The sequence below is a fragment of the Periplaneta americana genome, chromosome 3 (genome assembly GCF_040183065.1).
Source record: "Periplaneta americana isolate PAMFEO1 chromosome 3, P.americana_PAMFEO1_priV1, whole genome shotgun sequence".
Taxonomy (NCBI): Eukaryota; Metazoa; Arthropoda; class Insecta; order Blattodea; family Blattidae; genus Periplaneta; species Periplaneta americana.
The window spans coordinates 181,130,345-181,150,154 of NC_091119.1; the positions used below are offsets into that span (position 1 = coordinate 181,130,345).

At 36.7% G+C, this 19,810-nt stretch overlaps 2 protein-coding genes across 4 annotated transcripts in view; one reads left to right on the forward strand and one right to left on the reverse strand.

Annotated features, from left to right (window-relative positions):
- Window positions 1-19,810, reverse strand: part of LOC138696879 (electron transfer flavoprotein beta subunit lysine methyltransferase-like) — a 327,451-nt gene that overhangs the window by 243,381 nt on the left and 64,260 nt on the right. The window lies entirely within an intron of this gene.
- nahoda overlaps window positions 1-19,810 on the forward strand; it is a 334,524-nt gene that overhangs the window by 102,402 nt on the left and 212,312 nt on the right. For all 3 annotated transcript variants that reach the window (XM_069822333.1, XM_069822334.1, XM_069822335.1), the window contains exon 2: window positions 7,423-7,617. In XM_069822333.1, coding sequence (XP_069678434.1) covers window positions 7,464-7,617 — 154 coding nt within the window. In that variant the 5' untranslated portion in view covers window positions 7,423-7,463. The remainder of the gene's footprint in view (window positions 1-7,422; window positions 7,618-19,810) is intronic.

Below are 19,810 nucleotides of genomic sequence, written 5' to 3' on the forward strand. Positions count from 1 at the left end.
ACCTTTAGGGAGGCCGAAACGTAGATGGGAGGATAATATTAAAAGGGATTTGAGGGAGGTGGGATATGATGATAGAGAATGGATTAATCTTGCACAGGATAGGGACCGATGGCGGGCTTATGTGAGGGCGGGAATGAACCTTCGGGTTCCTTAAAAGCCATTTGTAAGTAAGTAAGTATTATTATTATTCCATTGTTTTCTGTGTGGAAGAAGGAACAAAGTCAGACTTTTAAATGTTCTTTGGTCTACTATAACATAAAAATATTAATATAGTGGAATGTTTTTTGCTTCTCCTGAAAAGTTGTGAAAAGTGACTTAGTTTCTTTTAGCTCCGACTGATTCAATTATAGGAGTACAATATTATACAACTTAATAAACCTTAACAGGCTGAAAATTTATAATATTATCAAATTTAGCGATCCTAGACCAGCCTCCTCTGTGCATCACCAGCTGGTGATCAGAGGCTGCTATTTTATGGTAATAGAATAGAGATCGGAACACTGGGAAACTGAAAAACCTCGAGAAAAACAACTGTGTTCTTGTCTGTCGCTAGTGTTACATGGATTTTTCAATGAAAAACCTCAGACCTCACCTGGACTTGGACCGCCTGCGTAACAGGCTAATGGTCTAGACCAGGAAGTCACCGTAGGACAGAAAATATGCTAGATAAGACTTAAACATTAGTTCTTCGTTACATTACTAGAATTCTTACAAAACAATTCAAGTAATTTATAGGAGTTTTATCTCTTGAACACTATCTGAAGGCTGCACAAGTGAAACCAAGAGCATGCACCCTGGTGCATACAGCTACAGACCGTGGCTAAGGAGACGCTTGGCCGGACACGGGCAGTGCTGGCAACTTCATGCCTTCGCGGCCATACGTAACTAGTATGCATTCAAAGATGAGAGATGCATAACTGTGAGTGCTTATGCATTCGTAACGAGAAGACGCCGACTGAACACATCTATCAAACTTTCACTTCATTTGAAGATCTCGGAGTTACTCATGCGCTGCGACGATTCAAAGAAAAGTAGGGTCAATCAGACAGACGTTTACCGTCACGGTTCTTTAATTGAAATATTCTGTATTTTCACAATTAATTGTGAAGTATCGTTCTCGGTGATGTTCACTCTTGGATCCGATGTTAGCGTCTTCAGACTCGCGATACATTTTTAAGGATGACTATTACCTACACTTTTACTACGTCATACTACTTTTAACCAATAAAACGGTACGGAACAAAGTGTTTCATCCAATCATGAATGCTTATCCTACAAATTTTATCACCTCCCTAGCATTTAGTTTTTATCACCTCCCTACCATTTGTTTTTATCACCTCCCTAGCATTTGTTTGTTTGTCAACATTGTACGTTCATTAATTGTACACTAGTGACAAGAAAAATCGGACCGACGGAATAATCAAAGTCCCCGAAATGAGTCACTGCGCATGCCACGCCCATATTCACAAGATAGCGAGTAATCTATTGAAATTGTTGTAGTGTCGACTGCTGACGTAGCCCATTTCGAAAGCCATTAGAAAATAAATTGGTAAAATTCATGTTCTGGGAATAATAAGTTAATTAATAAAATATAGCTGCAATTGGGAATAAATTTGAATAAGGAACAAAAAGAAGTTTCCTTCCCAGGCATGATTCGAACCACGAAAGTCTTAGTTACCAGTCTATCGTGCTGTCACTGTGAACAAGGCTCTGAAATCAGCTGCAAGGGTCGGTCCGGTTTTTTTTTTTTTGTCGCTACTGTACCTTTTAAAATGATCCATGTTTAATTTCATCATCCTTAATTAAAACTTCTTTCATTTACCTTGTTTACATTAATTAGGTTATGTTATACACAATGATTTATATAGAACTAACACATTTCTTTCTTTTTTTATTTCAAAACGAATCTAGCCACAATTTGTTATACCTCAAATGTAGAGTATCTTTGGGAGATTACAGTACTAACCTCTATAGCAAATATTGAAAATTATTTATTTATTCGGCTGTCAATTCACTTAATGAGCAGTTTTAACGTCAAATTAAGCAGGAGTTTTGATTCCCTGTCACGAGATGCGCAGATGTTTATTCTTTATTCTGTATATTTATTGTCATAAAAATTATAATTCTTTTAGAGATGCAGTTGTTTCCAATTTGTTTACCAGTCCCAGTATTATGTTTCTTTGGGGGGCATTAGGAACATCAAATTCTCTCTGGTATGCCCTTTGAGTAGCTGTAATTGAATTCGTAATTCAGTAATGCTTCACAAGGAAGGGCCGTTGATTTAATGTGTAGAGTAAGGTTGCCTAATTCCGTGACATATTTAATAAAGTCTAAATTTATGCCAAAATTATAATAAAAATGTTCAAATAACACCTAAATGACGTTATTTGGACCTTCAGCTACAGTTTTTACAACATTCAGTGTCAACAGTTTCACAAGTTTGGAATATAATACTGTATATGATTCTTTATTGTTATACAGTGGCTCCTAAATGCGTGACAGGGGTCCATATTCCGTGATAGTGGTTTCCTAATTCCATGATACTAAAATAATCCTCATTAACTGCTCAAAAAACGAACGTGTATTTGGAAGAACACATTAAAGTCATGGTAGATTGTTTTAATATGGATTAAGCAAGAAATTACAACATAGAAAAAGGGCCTGAGTGACAAATTTCATAGAAAATACTTGTATAACTACAGGAATACATATTACGTGTTAATATATTATAAACAAAATAAACTGAAAGTTAAATTCAATACAAAATTAAGTTTGAATAAATTGAATTACAACACAATTACTTCTCATTATTTATATTCCTAACAACAACAGCAGTAATTAAGTTAAATATATGCCCTATTATTTTATTATAATTATAATTGATGCTTTCTATAACTTATTTCTGTTATTATTTCCACGAACTGTTTTCTTCCATAGACATTAATTTTCACAATTTAGCGTTGTCATCACTGGTCGAGTGGACTAGGAAGGAGAAATATGAAACTAAATCCGAAAATGGGAAAGCTCCTGTAGCACTGTTATTGTGTTATAATGTTTAAATATCATACACATTGATTCAACTGACTATAATCTAATTCTATAGTAATATATCATTTTTTTAAATGCTATATTGATTCTTACTTCAAATATAAAATGTTTCTTCAGGAGCGGTCACTAGAAAAAGAAAAAACTTACTGGTCAACCACCTTTCACTGAACAAAAGCTTCTGCAGTCGACTGCTTCTATTCAAAAGGCGGGTAGTCAATAGAATTGAAAAGATGATATCTCCTGGCATCTGTTAGGTATTTAAAAAACTTAAAAGTCAGAGACCACAACTCCATGGCAGTCAATTGAAATTTTATCACGGGATTAGGGATATCACGGAATTAGGCACCTTTACCCTACTGCATTTTCAGTGACTAAAACAAAATGTCGAAAACAGCTGCCAACGATAAGGAATAAAGAATCTTTGAATACTTTCTGTTTTAAGTTATACGATACCACAAGACATCTTTATATTCTTCATCTTATACAGTTTCAGTTGCTAGAAATTGGAACTCGCTTCGAGTGATGTAAGGGGTTGTTGGACAATAACTTCATTTAGGTCAAAATTACATAAATTCTTACTTAACAGATTAATTGCTGATTAATATTTGTTACTTATAATGAAACTAACATCTGTCCATTCTTATTATTATCATTAATTTCTCTAAATAGATTTAAAAAACCTCTCATGGCATTTACATTAATATTCTCATTATAGAAATATATTTTAGATTTATATATTTTTTTTCTCCCTGTAACATAGTCCTAGTAAGCGTATATTAAATTAATTTTCATCTTTTACTAGCTATCTCAAATATTAAATTAATTATAATTGATTTAATTAAATTAGCTCATAAATTAAGTTACTACTTTACCTTATAGGTTTATCTAAATTTAAATAAATATGTAGTCTACTAGTCGTTAAAACTGAAGAATATTGCTGGAGAACCTTTTAAGTGTAGTGTAAATATTTGTAATTTAAATATGTATTGTAGTGATTAAGGCAGGTTGAGTGGAAGAGAAGGCCTTATGGCCTTAACTCTGCCAGCGAAAATAAAACATTATTATTATTATTATTATTATTATTATTATTATTATTATACTTTGCGAAGCAGGGAAGTAAGAAAAGCAGCAATTCAAAGCAGCAGCATGAAGAGACCGAGGTCGAGCTCGGAAAAGATGGCCCACAGATACGAATTCTGAACAGGCTACAGCTCAAACCAAGCAGCAAAGAAGAAGAAAACAGTACCAAATTGGTACCTAATATTGCTCTCAGAGTTTTCGTTCTTGCATACAGAAGGAAAACGAATCTACAAATACGCTTTTTTTTTGTGACTATATTTACTTTAATAAAAACAACCAAATCATGAGTTTCAAGTCTAAAGCCTGTACACACCATGACATAACAAGACACAACTGAGAAGTTTCACACAGGGATCGATTTCGAGATACCTGATCCGTTTACATACAGTCCAAGAGTACATTGTGCTCTCAGGGAATGCCTGTCTACATACAATAAGTTGGTAAAGTTGCGATCGGCTCGATTTGAAAAGGTTGAGGTCCGTTCGCGTTAATAAAACGATTAAGACCACCTCTGTGGTGTTGGGGTCAACATACTGGTCTCTTACGCAGAGGGCCCGGGTTCGATTCCCAGTTGGGTTGAATTTCCTGGTTGAGGTTTTTCAGGGTTTTTCCTCAACCGTAAGGCAAATGCCAGGAAATTCGGGCCACAACATCCCTGAAAATCACCGGCCTCATTCATCACCGAAATCATATTCATAACAAATCAGTAATATATATATATATATATATATATATATATATATACACTCGCCATCTAGTTCAAAACAATAGAACCAGTCTCAGCAATGGTATACAGTGAAACCCCGATAATACACGCCCGTTTGTTACGCTATCTCGCATTATACGCTCTTTTCGTCCGGTTCCTTGATATCCCTATATAAATCCATGTAAAACCCACCTCCTAATGCGCTCATCATCCCGTTTAATACACTCTTTCATCTGCTGAAAATTCGAAAATATCGTACTTTAAAGGATACTGAGAAAATTTTCTTGGACTTCTACATTTACCGCTAGCGCCCTCATATTCAAGGATTTGTAGAAGTCTTTGTTTGGTGAACACAATAGAATGGAATATGACCCTCGAGTACCTGCAAGACTACTGTATTCAGAGCCTGTCCTTCTTGCTGGCACTTTTTTAATCGCATTGTCAGTGAAGAATTGACGATGAAGTGGAAGCGGTAGACGTTCAAAATCTTTCTCGCAACGAAGCCCTTGCCGCGGTATCTGTGATTCGTAGATCCCTTAATATTTCTAGTCAAATTACTGACGTGACTTCCGATTTAAATCGTTCGGAAAATGCAATTTATTCATAATACTGGATCAAGTGCAAGACAGAAAATAATTTTTGACTTTTTTAATAAAGGGGCACTTTATTTGATAAGACAGTGTATTTGTTCTGACATATTCTGAAAGGAAAGAAAATAAAATAACGTTTTTTATCCTACATAATTACAGTATTTAATTAATACTTAAATTTCTTCCACAAATGTTTATGCTGATTCATACTTTTGTGTTAAGGTTTAAAAAATCCAAAAATACCCATTCTGGCTAGTTCGCGATCCCGTTTAATACGTTATTTTTATGCGTTCCCTTGAAGAGTGTCTTACCAAGGTTTCACTGTATAGGCCTTCGGATTTCATAGTACAAATATATATATATATATATATATATATATATATATATATTTGTACTATATTACTAGACCTATCTATCGGATTTCAACCAAAGATTAACTCGCGATATGACCAAAGATGTTAAAGCGAGTATAAATAACAGCGGGGGGGGGGGGAGAGATAGAATCGTCAACCTGAAAAGCAGAGATGCTGTCTATAAACTTGAATTTCCATTGTTCCAAAATATATCGTAAGTTGTTTTCTTCTTTTGCCAATGTTAACTTTATTACACAATGTTACCGTATTTATCTCCCCTCCCCCACCCCAAAAAACTACAAACGTGGCATAAAACGAAGATCATGGTTATTGGAAGAAATGAAAAGAAATATAAAAATTTTATTTCAAATCCCAAACATCCCTACAATCCCAACCATGCTCACAATAAAGGCTCATTCACAATGAAAATTAAACATAACGTAAGCGTTAACTTAATAATATAAACGTTACGGTAAAATTAAGATCATTCACGATGGGAACATAAACATAACAGCAAACATACTTGGTAACCATGGAAACATAACAACGACGCCATTTCCTCATATTCTGTCGTATACTTTAGCGCTCCATGATTGTGTTCTGTTTACAAATCACGTAAGCATAAGCATGGAAGTTTGGAGTTTGAAAAGTTTCATGTTAACGTCTTACGGTAATGTTTATGTCAATGCTTATGTGAATCATTGTGAATGATTCCATTTGGTAGCCTGTTTATGTTACGGTTATGTTTAATTTTCATTGTGAATAGGCCTTAACTGAACAATTTCAAGGGAAAAATTGTTCCGGGGCCGGGTATCGATCCCGGGACCTCTGGTTGAACGTACCAGCGCTCTGCCAACTGAGCTACCCGGGAACTCCACCCGCCACCGTCTCAACCCTTCCCTTTATATCCACACAACTCGCGTGGGCTGACGAAACGCCAGAGACCCACATCGAGTGCACACAATCTCTGTGTGACTTGGAATTGTAGTTTTCTGTTAACGTACACAGTGACGTATATATTATGCAATCTAGTCTTTCAGGTAAGGCTCCCTGTAAAGCAGATTTGAATAATTTCAAGGGAAAAATTGTTCCGGGGCCGGGTATCTGAAAGACTAGATTTGCATAATATATACGTCACTGTGTACGTTAACAGAAAACCACAATTCCAAGTCACACAGAGATTGTATGCACTCGATGTGGGTCTCTGGCGTTTCGTCAGCCCACGCGAGTTGTGTGGATATAAAGGGAAGGGTTGAGACGGTGGCGGGTGGAGTTCCCGGGTAGCTCAGTTGGCAGAGCGCTGGTACGTTCAACCAGAGGTCCCGGGATCGATACCCGGCCCCGGAACAATTTTTCCCTTGAAATTATTCAAATCTGCTTTACAGGGAGCTTCACCTGAAAGACTAGATTTGCAGGCCTTAAGTGTCGCGAACAGCATAAACCTTTCACACAATTATAGAGATTCTATGAATAATATTTTAGTATTCAGTAATAACTTTCTGTGCTTTAGAAAGTGAAAGCAAAGCATTGCATCGCTGATTTGTTTGAAGGTGATAAAACTGCATAAGCCAGCCACAGAATGAACCTGTGGAATGCAGGCACGAGAGATGATGCGTTCTGAGCCACGTTCCTTGTTCTGTTGCAGTTGCCTGTGAAACCCCATGACGTAGTTACGTGTACAGTGACATGGCGCAGTGTTACCGGACGCTCTTGTTGGTGTCGTTGGCGTTGTGTGGTGTCGCACGAGCCCACGTTGCTCTGACGTATCCACCGGCGAGGAAATATGACCTCGACTTTCTGGACAACTCCAGGACCAAAGGACCTTGCGGCATGCCGAAAGGTAAGCCATGTGAAAGATATTGAAAACACGGCCACAATGATTTATTTTTTGTACTTCACCAAATGTTTAAAATCATCTCGATATTTTCACTTAATTAGAAAAACCAACGTTTCGAAGATTGGATATACTTTCGCCTTTAGGTGAACAAAATGGTGAGAAGGGTCGTTTCTCCATCTGAAATTCCTAAATTCAGTGACAATAATGCAAAACATGACTGCGTTATTTCGCCCGAAGTACCTACTCCAGAAAAGTCATACGAAAACTCTTCACAACTTATCTCGGTTATGTAAACCTGAACGTTCAAATACGAAAACAATAGTACTCCGCTCTCTTCAGGTTCCTTATATCATGGATCTATAAAATTCTTGTCATCTGAAACTTATGAATTCAGAGAAAATATTGTAATTTTACCTGGAGTGTTCGAGGAAAGCCTTATAAAATCTCATCGCAACTTGCCTGTTGTATATGAATCTGGAACTTTTCAAATATGGAACCAGTAGAATTCAGCTCTCTTTAGACCTCTTATTTTATGAATCTATAAAATTCTTGCTATCTCGGATTCATAAATTCAGTGCAAATATTAAAAAAATATGATTGCTTCATTTTGCCTGGAGTATTCAAGTAAATTTACGCAAAATCTTCGCACAATTTGTCTTGGTACGTATACCTATGAAATCAGACTTTTCAATACAATACCAATAGAACATAGTTCTCATTGGATTCCTCACATCATGGCTCTACGAAATTTTTGCCATCTGGAGCAACTAAGAGGTGGAATTTAAACTGAGAGGATTCAATCCGGCATCGGAACTGGAATCCGGAGTAGCTTATTAGATAAAGCGTCAGCACGTAGAGCTGAAAACCCGGGTTCGAGTCCCGGTGCCGGAGAGAATTTTTCTCCGCTCCACCCATCCTTTATCATATGGTAATGCAGAATTCTTGCACCGAAATATATGTAATTCGGTACATCACAGTAATATGATATGCGTATATAATCACTTAGTGATTTAAGACGGTGCATATTCCGTCAGATCCCGGCCACTTAATCACTCGTAATGAGTGCACCTCTGCACATAGTGTGTTGGACATTGTGCCACTGTCACACATCTGTGACACAGTGCTTGAGGGTTGGCCACTAAGGGAAACTAAGAGGTGGAACTTAAACTGAGAGGATTAATCCGGCATCGGAACTGGAATCCGATGTGGCTTAGTGGATAAAGCGTCAGCACTTAGAACTGAAAACCCGGGTTCGAGTCCCGGTGCCGGAGAGAATTTTTCTCCGTTCTACCCGTTCTTCACCCTATGGTAATGCACGGAAATATCATATGTGCTTCGATACATCTTAGTAATATTTTTGTTTGAAATATCTTAAAGAGCAACCCCCTGAAATTAATGACTAGGGACCGGATCTTTATGTAATATCAAGGTGTAAAATATGTACATATTTATGTAAGAAAAATAAGCTGAATATGTACCAAAATATGTAAAATCATGAAAATATTTAATATCAATATCTACGCTGGTTTGTATTGTTAAGCCTAGATATTTGTAGTCTGGTACAATTTTTAATTTTCTGTTCTTCATGACGATTTCTACTGTTTCTGGCGCTCTTCCGCGGTTTCTGAGTATCATCATTTCTGTCTTGTCCACATTTATATCAAATTTATTTCTATTTCACCATTTTACCATGTTGTTTATTGTTTCTTGTAACTTTGTAAGGTCTTTAGACCCTATTACTATATCGTCCGCTCATGCGTATGAGATTATTCCCTCCTTGATTTTTACAATACAACGTAGTTGTACGAGAAAGGTTGTTCACTCATATTTACAGTGGGCGGTAAGGGGTGAGTGCCTCTTTTACTTCCTGGAACTAAGATGTTATGTTTCGTCCCGAAATATATTCTTTCTCGAGTAGGTAAAAAGGCTTTTTAAATCTGTGTATTTCAAATTGTAAACTTCCCCAGTAGAAGTTTTCTTTTTCCTTTTAAAGAAGTAAAATGAATAAAACCCCTAAATATGTAGATTTATGTAATACCAAGCCATAATATGTAATGTGAGGTAAATATGTAAAAATATTTAGTATCAAATTTTAATATATTAATGGTAATTACAAGATTCGCAAAGATTTGTTATTTATATACGGTTAGGTTGAAAGGAATATAATATGTAATTACATAAAAATCCGGTCCCTATTAATGACATTACTTAAGATTCACCTTGTATGAATCCGAACTTTTCAAATACGAAGCCAGTAGGACATAGCTCTCTTTAGATCCCTTATAACACGAATCTTTAAAATCCTTGTCATCTGGAAGAAACAAGAAACTGCAACACGCAGAGTCCTATATATTGCAGCACAGTTTGTGAACCACATGTCATTGTTTTTAATGTTGCCGCAGCGTTTTACTAATAAAGCACCATTATGCGCCATGTAGGATGCTGGTTCAGAGCTAAAACGAACGACCCGTTACATGAGGGTATTTGCAACTTATGTTGCAAAAATTTACGATTAGTCCTAACGCAAGTTGCAGCTAGCTGGTCGCTCAAGACAACCGGTATTTAATATTGCTACAACAAGCGAGCGGTACTTCGCCTCAGCTGTCGTCGAAATATGATGCGGCGCCGTGAACTTCCTTGTTTTAAGTTCTTGAATAAATACTCCACCTCAATGGCGACTTGTCGTTATGAGTGTCTGAATGTTAGAACAACGTTAGTCAGTTCATATTTATATTTGTATTTATTTACATTTCCATAGTATTCGTACATTGCTTCAAAGCTGGAATATGGAACTTGTCAAAAAATCTTAATAGTAGGGGAGACTGTTGTACCTTTAGCATAGTGTACCTTTGAACATTTTTTGTTTTTTAATTTTTGCTGCTACCTAGAGGACTCAAAATGAAGTAGATTGTAGAGAAAGCCGCTAAATAGCTCTGTTCGTAGTTTCGGTTTGATTTACTGCAAAGTGTGAGTTCCGTGGACAAAAGAATTTTTTTAATACTAAAAGTAAACATTTCGTTCATTGATATATGTTTTATAACACAAAACCAGGTTGTATTTGTTAATATCTTTCAAGTACAGTGTGTTCCCTATATCTGGTGAGTAACTAATAACATATTTTAATTTCCATGATTTATTTGACTCTCTTAGTTTTCGGAGCCATATTTGTTTAAACGTGCACCCTCTTGTACCTTTGAACACAAAACATCTTGTACCATGGAACATGTTCCAAATTACACGATACTATCGGTTTTTGTTTTTCTTTTATTTTAAGGTCATATCACGAAGTAAGTCTGGAATTAAAGAGGTACCCAATTGATTCGGATGCCTTGAAGAAATATTGCTTCTCCAGGAAATAAAATCTAAATCAGAGAAGCCTGCTCTGGTTTTTGATTGCAAATACATTTTAAATATGATTGTCAGTTTTTACAGCTATATTCCCACCTATATTCCATGTGTTCCAACATACAGGAGTGTATGTTCCAAGGTTCATGATCCTGTTGTACCTTTGAACACATTACATATCCCTTCATTTTATTTTTTCCATCCTTAATAGATCTGTAAAACAGGAAAATACATACAGGAAGTTGAAAAGGAATCTTCAATAATTATTTCAAGCCTTTTTGTCATTTAAAAAATTTCATTTCCCAAAATTTAAAAAAATAAAACGTGAAAAGTGTTTAAAGGTACAACAGTCTCCCCTACTATAAAGTCTTAATTCATAGTCACTATCTAGTTGAAATATCCTGGAAATGAAATAGTCCTATAGATTGAAAGAGACGATGGAGTACACTTAAATGAGTAGATAACACTGCGTAACAAATTTTAACTTCTTTTTTGCGCTGGGCATGTGATACGTACATGTTTTCTATATAATTCGAACCTCCTGAATACGAATATGACAATAAAAAACAGTTGTTGGTTACGGTTTTTGAGAAATTTTCGAATTTATATCTATTCAAAATACTGCTTTAAGTAATGACAATAAACGATGAAGGATGAATGGAACGGAGAAAAATTCTTTCCGGCACCGGAATTTGAACCCGGGTTTTCAGCTCTACGTGCTGACGCTCTATCCACTAAGCCACACCGGATTCCCATCCCGTTGTCTCAGTTTAAGTTCCACCTCTTGGGTTCCCTCTAGTGGCCTACCCTCATGCACTGCCTCATAGATGTACAGTATGACAGTGGTACAATGTCCATACATGTGCAGGGCTGCTCTCGTCATGAGTGAGTAAGTGGCCGGGATCCGACGGAATAAGCGCAGTCTTAGATCACTGAGTGATTATTTTTCGCATATCATATATTATGTACTTCGGTACATTGTAATAATAAATGACAATAAAGTTAAATACTCACTTTCTTTTTTCTGCATTTTCTTTTATACTGGCCATCAGGTACATCACGATCTAAAGTTCAACAAGGTCTGACGTCTTCTGCTAAATAATTGTAACCTTTAGTCTGAAGGCTAATAGTTCAGCTTTAGATTTACTAAGCTCCAGATCTCTAACTAAATCGTTTAGACGAATCTGTTTCTCCCCCTCCAAATAGAATCGGAAAGGGCAATAAAACAATTTTCGCTTCTAGAAGTGGTTTTGACAGGGTGGTCTATTGCAAAATATAAACAAAATGGAGATACCATGTGAATGGGATGGAAGATGGTAGATTTCCCAAGTTAACTCTACAGTAGCAGCACAAAGGAAGACGGAAGCAGGGAAGATCAATAAAAAGATGGAGCCGGAACTGATTTAAAAGTGCAAACCGTAAAGAAGAAGAAGAAAATCACTTGTCTTCGGCTGGATTTGAACCCATGTGCTAAGGCCAGTATGGTAACCGCGAGACCATCTATTATTATTATTATTATTATTATTATTATTATTATTATTACCAGATGGTGAAGTCACTTTTTAATATGTTCCAAAAATGGGTGAAAACTAAAGAGGTTTAATTGAAGACAAGAGACATCCGTCATCACGTCCGTGCGCTACCGGTTGACACGCAGTCTTTATCTAGCGTGCAGACGAAAATTTTATCACTTGTCAAATGAACTCGTAGACTCATTCTATCCAATTTGAAAGTGAGAAATGAGCTTTGAGGTTTCGGTGAAAGTCAAGTCTGTGTAATTTTCGGTATTTAAACCGTATTGTTGTGAGGGATGTTTATGACTTCTCAGAAATCCATACAAGTTTCATCAACATAATGCACTGTATGGTCTCAGGGGTGTTGGCCTATTGCCAGCTTCAAGAGAAATCATACTCCCACCTATGTAGAAGCGCCCGAGATACACTGATGTCCTCTGCGTTTGTAATTTGCAAGGAAGGATTGCTTGTGGGAAGCGTCATGTTTTAATAGAATCCACATCAAGTTGTATTGTATAGAGAATAAATTAATTCCAACGTACTTACATTAAAATTTTATAGGGTTAATAAAAAGTCATGAAAGATTTTCAAGTCCTCTAACTTTGTTACTACTGTATGTAAGTTTACAGAAAAGTAATAATACAGTTTTGTTCATAAAAGAGAGGAGTTTTATTCAGGTACCCTGTAAGAACTAAAAGCGATGTGAGTTAAAACCAGGGTGCGAATTACGATTTCTGATGAGGGTGGGATAGAATCCTAGGTAGAGAATACCATACATAACATTATTATTATCCTCATTCGATTCGGCTCAACGCTTGGTCGCACTGAGTTGCTTGTCTTGCATCTTGATTATAATAATAATTATATCCACGAGCAAGCTTAAGATAAGATGTGTAATTCCTAAGTTATTGATTGTTGTCAGCTTGCCGGTGATGATAATACATCAATATTATTTTCTTTGCTTGCTTTATACTTTGTAAAATATACTCCAATTAAAACAATAAAATTATACAGTGTGATCCAAAAGTCCCTCCGCAGTTCAATTAGTTCTAGTAACCCTAGAATATAATCCTGTAGAAAGTTGGCACTCCCCCAATCATTCCGGTTTGACAACATCACACCTCTAGTCCATCATATGCTTAGCGGACAGTGCTGCCACTTGAATTCTCTACCAAATACACTTGAATTTTCTGCCTGGTGGATTCTCGGCTATACAAGCACTGCGGAGAGACTTCTCGATCGCACTGTATTCTGTGAGGGGGGATAGAAGTTATCCCTGACAGGGATGTTAATATGAATTTATGAGAGGGGGATAACTTTCCAACAGGGGGAAATTCTCCATCCCCCCCCCCCGTTAATCCGCATCCTGGTTAAAACACAGTAACCATAGGTTATGAAACCACGGTTAAACAATAACCATGATTAAATTCTGTAGTGCTCGGGAAAAGTGACACAAGTCAGTTTCCACAAACCTTGTTTGATAATTTATTGACAACTTACGGAACATCTGCTCGCATGGAAAAAAAAAAATACATAAGTATTTCTCCCATTACAATAATTCATTCAGAAAAAAAAATCAAATCGACATAAACCAGTGTAAGTTGTCAATAAATTATCAAAAAAGGTTTGTGAAAACTGACTTATGTCACTTTTCCCAAGCACTGCAGAATTGTTATTTCTGTGCACTATTCATAATTATTGGTTACTGAAATATGATTAGCTGTCTGTTATGATATACTGTTTCTACACAACGACGAAATGAAAGATAATATAGTCAAACGTCTAAAAACGACTGCACTTACCCCGTTCTACATAGAAACGAACGTATCCTGTATTTTCGAGTTGCATTTGTTTGCCTGTAGTAAGGTATTTCTTATTATGTTTGTTTGTGGGTTGTATTTCTATGTTTTTCAGTGCTGCAAGGTTAAAATCTTACAAAATGGAAAGTAAAATGCGAAAATGATTATATCCAAATACGAGTTTGAATAATGATAGACTTAATTATTAGATTTAAATATAGGGCCTATTATATAAATGGAATATCAATAAAGCAAAAAGATGAAGAAGATTAATATGTGTGTACAATCGAGGGCACCAAATACACCAAATACACTAGGATAGTATGCAATATGCATAATTTCTCTTCGTTTAGTCTGCGACGTAGGAAAAGAGATACTCGAGTGTTTTCTCTTAAAATACTGATAATATTAGTTACATAGAATCGTAATACAAGCAGCCGATTCATAGGAGAAATTAAAACTGTTCATGGGTTATGCCAAATGATCGATTTGTTGCAGCAGAAATGGCACGGTAGATTTTGATAAACGAAATTTCTCCTGAAATTGTCTGTCACCAAATTCCTCGTAAGAATTCTCTCTTTTCACTAATGAAACTTCACGCTCACCAATCATCCCTATCCAAGTAATCCAATGCAATAATAATTACTTACTTATGGCTTTTAAAGAACCCGGGTTTCATTGCCGCCTCGAATAAACCCGCCATCGGTCTCTATCCTAATCCAGTCCCTACCATCATATCCCATCTCCATCAAATCCATTTTAATATTATCCTCCCAACTACATCTCGGCCTCCCCAAAGGTTTTTTGCCCTCCGGCCTCCCAACTAACACTCTATATGCACTTCTGGATTCTCCCATACGTGCTACATGCCCTACCCATCTCAAACCTCTGGATTTAACGTTCCTAATTATGTCAGGTGAAGAATACAGTATATGCAGTTCTGCGTTGTGTAACTTTCTCCATTCTCCTGTAACTTCATTCTTCTTAGCCCCAAATATTTTCCTAAGCACCTTATTCTCAAACACCCTTAATATCTGTTCCTCTCTCGAAGTGAGAGTCCAAGTTTCACAACCATACAGAACAACCGGTATTATAACTGTCTTATAATTTCTAACTTTCAGATTTTTTGACAGCAGACTAGATGACAAAAGCTTCTCAACCGAATAATAACACGCATTTCCCATATTTATTCTGCGTTTAATTTCCTCCCGAGTGTCATTTATATTTGTTACTGTTGCTCCAAAATATTTGAATTTTTCCACCTCTTCGAAGGATAAATCTCCAATTTCTATGTTTCCATTTCTTACAATATTCTGGTCACGAGACATAGTCATATACTTTATCTTTTCGGGATTTACTTCCAAACCTATGACTTTACTTGCTTCAAGTAAAATTCCCGCGTTTTCCCTAATCGTTCGTGAATTTTCTACTATCATATTCACATCATCCGCATAGACAAGAAGCTGATGTAACTAGTTCAATTCCAAACCCTGTCTGTTATCCTGAACTTTTCTAATGGCATATTCTAGAGCACCTCTTTGCCCCAAATATTTTCCTAAGCACCTTATTCTCAAATACCCTTAATCTCTGTTTCTCTCTCAAAGTGTTTGCAGCAAAGATCTGTGCCCGGCATTACATCCCATAAGAAATATAATCGCGCAACGACAATATTGGTGGTAGAGTTTGCAAGTACAGTACAAGCGTTACTTATTTGTCTCTAGTTTTGCGCGGAAAATATGAATTCTCCTTTTCTCTCTTGTTTTTTTTTTAGTAGATTATTTTACGATGCTTTATCAACAACTTAGGTTATTTAGCGTCTGATTGAGATGAAGGTGATAATGCCGGTGAGGTGAGTCCGGGGTCCAGCACCGAAAGTTACCCAGCATTTGCTCATATTGGGTTGAGGGAAAACCCCGGAAAAAACCTCAACCAGGTAACTTGCCCCAACCGGGAATCGAACCCGGGCCACCTGGTTTCGCGGCCAGACGTGCTAACCGTTACTCCACAGGTGTGGACTTCTCTCTTGTGTTCTGGTAATGCCATGACACGATGGCACTGCCTCTAAAGCCGCCCCTGAAAAGCAGCGTACGTAATTACGTCACATTATTCTTTGTCAATGGTTTCAGTTCCAGAGTCCTTCCATCAAGATCGCTGCTGCGCTGTTTCCAAGGCCAGGGACGGCTGACACACGACCTCTTTGCAAGGCATTCCACTTTTTCTCCACGCCTAAAAAGAGACTAAAAATTGGCACGGCATTTAAAGTGACATGTTTTGTTTCCATTCTGTTTCTGCCACGTTCTTCGGTCCGCTTTCTGTTGTCGTTAATTTCACAAACTCTTGTTGTTTCATGGCTTACTGATTTGTTTATTTGTTTCTTTTTGTAGCAGACTCTACAGAATTGTTTTCTCAGTAAAAGTGCATCTGCACGCATGTACACCACGCCACGACACCCGTATTATTACTGAAGTCGAAGTGAAAGGCACTTACCGTCTTCACAGCTGTTACAATCTGTGCAGACTTATGGTTACAGATTGTAATTCTTAGGGCTTAATAGAAGCCCGTATTCCAATTATCTTTTATTTTGGAATAGTGGTGATTCATCTTAGGAAGCAGTGAAGGATGTATCCCCTAGGAGACTTAAGCCCTCTTAATTTAAAAAATCGAAATTAAATATAAAAACTCGTATACCTTTAATGGGTGCATGAAATTGTAATATACATTCTTTCGTTTGATTCTCGTTTACTTTTAGTTTAGCATTGTTTTTTCTAGTGCCATCAGGTTGTTTTTCGACATTTCTGGTTTTCCCTTCTGACAGTGGTTTGGGTGTAACCCACTTCTGAGGTTGGAGCTCCTGGAAGGCGGAGTTACACTACCCTGATGATATGATAGGATGATCATGATTATGTGGCGCCAGGAGAGGTCTTAAATCTAAACTTAACCTAAATTCCAGACCATGAACACACGACTATCCCTTTAAGGAAAAAATCCTGTTCTCTAACCGAGAATCCAGCTTATTATTATTATTATTATTATTATTATTATTATTATTATTGTACATGACATTGTGATTTTACTGTCTTTGGTCATATCTGGTATTAGTTGGCAACACTGAAGAGACGGCCAAATTAGCCTTTTAGGAACTGGTCTTACATGATCCTCACTGTAGTTTTTTTGCTTCGTTATTTAACTACGCTATATCAACTACTGGGTTGTTTAGCACTGATTTAAATGATGACAGCGAGATGGTATTTTGACGAGATGAGGCCGAGATTTCTCCATAGATTACCTGAAATTCGTCTTACGGTAGAGGAAAACCTCAGAAAAAGCCCAATCAGGTAATCAGCCTAAGCGGGAATCGAACCCACGCCCGAGCGCAACTCCGGAACAGGAGACAAACGCGCTACCGCCTGAGCCACGTCGGTGGCTGTTAGGTGTTCTTAGATCTGAAGCTACTCGCTAAGCCGACTCTTAACATTGACGCCGGGATACGCCACTGCACAGGGAGCAGTACACTACCTCCTTAAATCAAAGTAACTTACTTGTTAAAATAGAAATGACCTAATTTATTATATTAACGATAACACTGTTCAGTAGCATCTGGATGTTTTAAAAGGCATTCACTGTTGATGCCTGTAACATATGTTATCCGTTGTACACATGAGTACACAACAGTGCGTCACTACAGAGCAAGCGACGTTGTAATGAATGATGTTCCAAATTGCATGAAGAGGACAGAAACGCATAAGACTTGGAATACAGAAGACACTGTTTCCCTCAGTATTTTCTGCGCATATGTCTGTCTGTATCTTCATCAAGCTCTAGTCCAGGCATGTCAATTGATGCCCACAGGAGCAAGTGCGCGCTTTAGAGCCCAGGAGAGCCTGAGCGCTTTACAGCGGAAAGGAGAGAGACAGACGAAAGAGGTAGTATATGCCGCTTGGTCGAGGTATATTCAGGGATGCCCAGCACTGATTCAATAGATAAAGGGAAGAGAACTTATTAAAACTGTATCCATGTTAATTTTTAGATTTGCCTGAGAAGTATAAGTGCATTATAAGAATGTAAGTTTTAATTTTAATGCTCACGTTTCACAAATGTGATTTTTTTATTCAAAAGAAATATTTAATTAACTTTTCGTATAGAAAAGTGAAATTTTCAGGTATAGGCCTATTTATTTAGTAGCCTTACAGAATGTTTTCGTAAATTTAATATACCGTATATGCGTATTACTGAAGCTGGTGTATTGAAAATTTTAAAAATATTCGCATGGAAATTGTTTCTAAGGAAATGAATTAACAAAGCAACTACTGTTACATCATAAGCAAAAGATACGTGCCCATGTGTTTTTAAAATGTCAGCTCTATAGCTTCAGCAGATTTCGAGAAAATAATTTAATATTCTGATGATAGGAAGTTGCTCACAAATATCACCTTAAAAGCATAATGCGATAAGAGTTTTGTTATGTAATATTAGTTAGACTTAAAACAGATACAGTACCTAGGTAACCTTGCTTTGTACTGTAATATTGTTTTGATTAGTTTATTGATTACTTTTGTAAGGCTAAAGATACCATCAATATAAATTCCAACTTATCATGTCATACTCAATCTCTTTCTTTGGAATATCACTTTCTTTATGAATGATGTGTTTCATCCACTTAATACAATATATTATACTACTATGGAATTTAAGTGAATATTCCTTCTTTACTCTCTATTATGTTATTAAGATTTAAAACACAAGTGCAATATTAAGAAATCAGTGTTAGTACTTTTGTTTTACAGACAATATAGATAATATTAAACAGAAAGAAGCCATATAAAAATAACGACATAAAATGTCACGTTCCGTTTGAAGTTTGTGCATCACCGTTTTCTTAATCCAACAGGTTGCTTATTCATATACACAACCCTTCCTCTTTCCATACTTAGCGCTTGCTGCCCGCGCACGACGTCAACGTCAGAAAAATGCGCTTGCTTTGACATCACTGCTCTAGTCATTCAATATTGTCCTTGCTATGTAGTCGAATGTACACCTCTGTTTAGCATCTTTCAGAGATTAAATCCTTGAATAGTTTCAAATTGGAATTGAAAACTACGAGTAACGCAGGCAAAGAAGCGACTTCTGACGTCCCTAGTGAAGTGTGTGGAAGATACACAATCTGCCGCCTGTGGTACTAGAAAGGCGAGTGACGAAATCAGTTTCTGTTGGTTGCCCCAGGAGGGCAGTGGATAGAAAGGGATTCAAAAATAGACGTCTTGGAACTATTAGATGTTGGTCCTTTGTTTGCGTTAGCTTTAAGATCGGACACAATAAGACTGAAGCCGGATCATGATGTAAGCGAGAAGAAGACTATCAATTTAAAATTACATAAAACAAACGAAACAAAATACATAGGCTTACATCTAGTTCTTAAAAATTTCTGTATAACGCGGATTCATAAATCCAAACTGCAGGTCGTAAAGAACACTTTAATAATAATAATAATAATAATAATAATAATAATAATAATAATAATAATGATAAATATTCTTTATC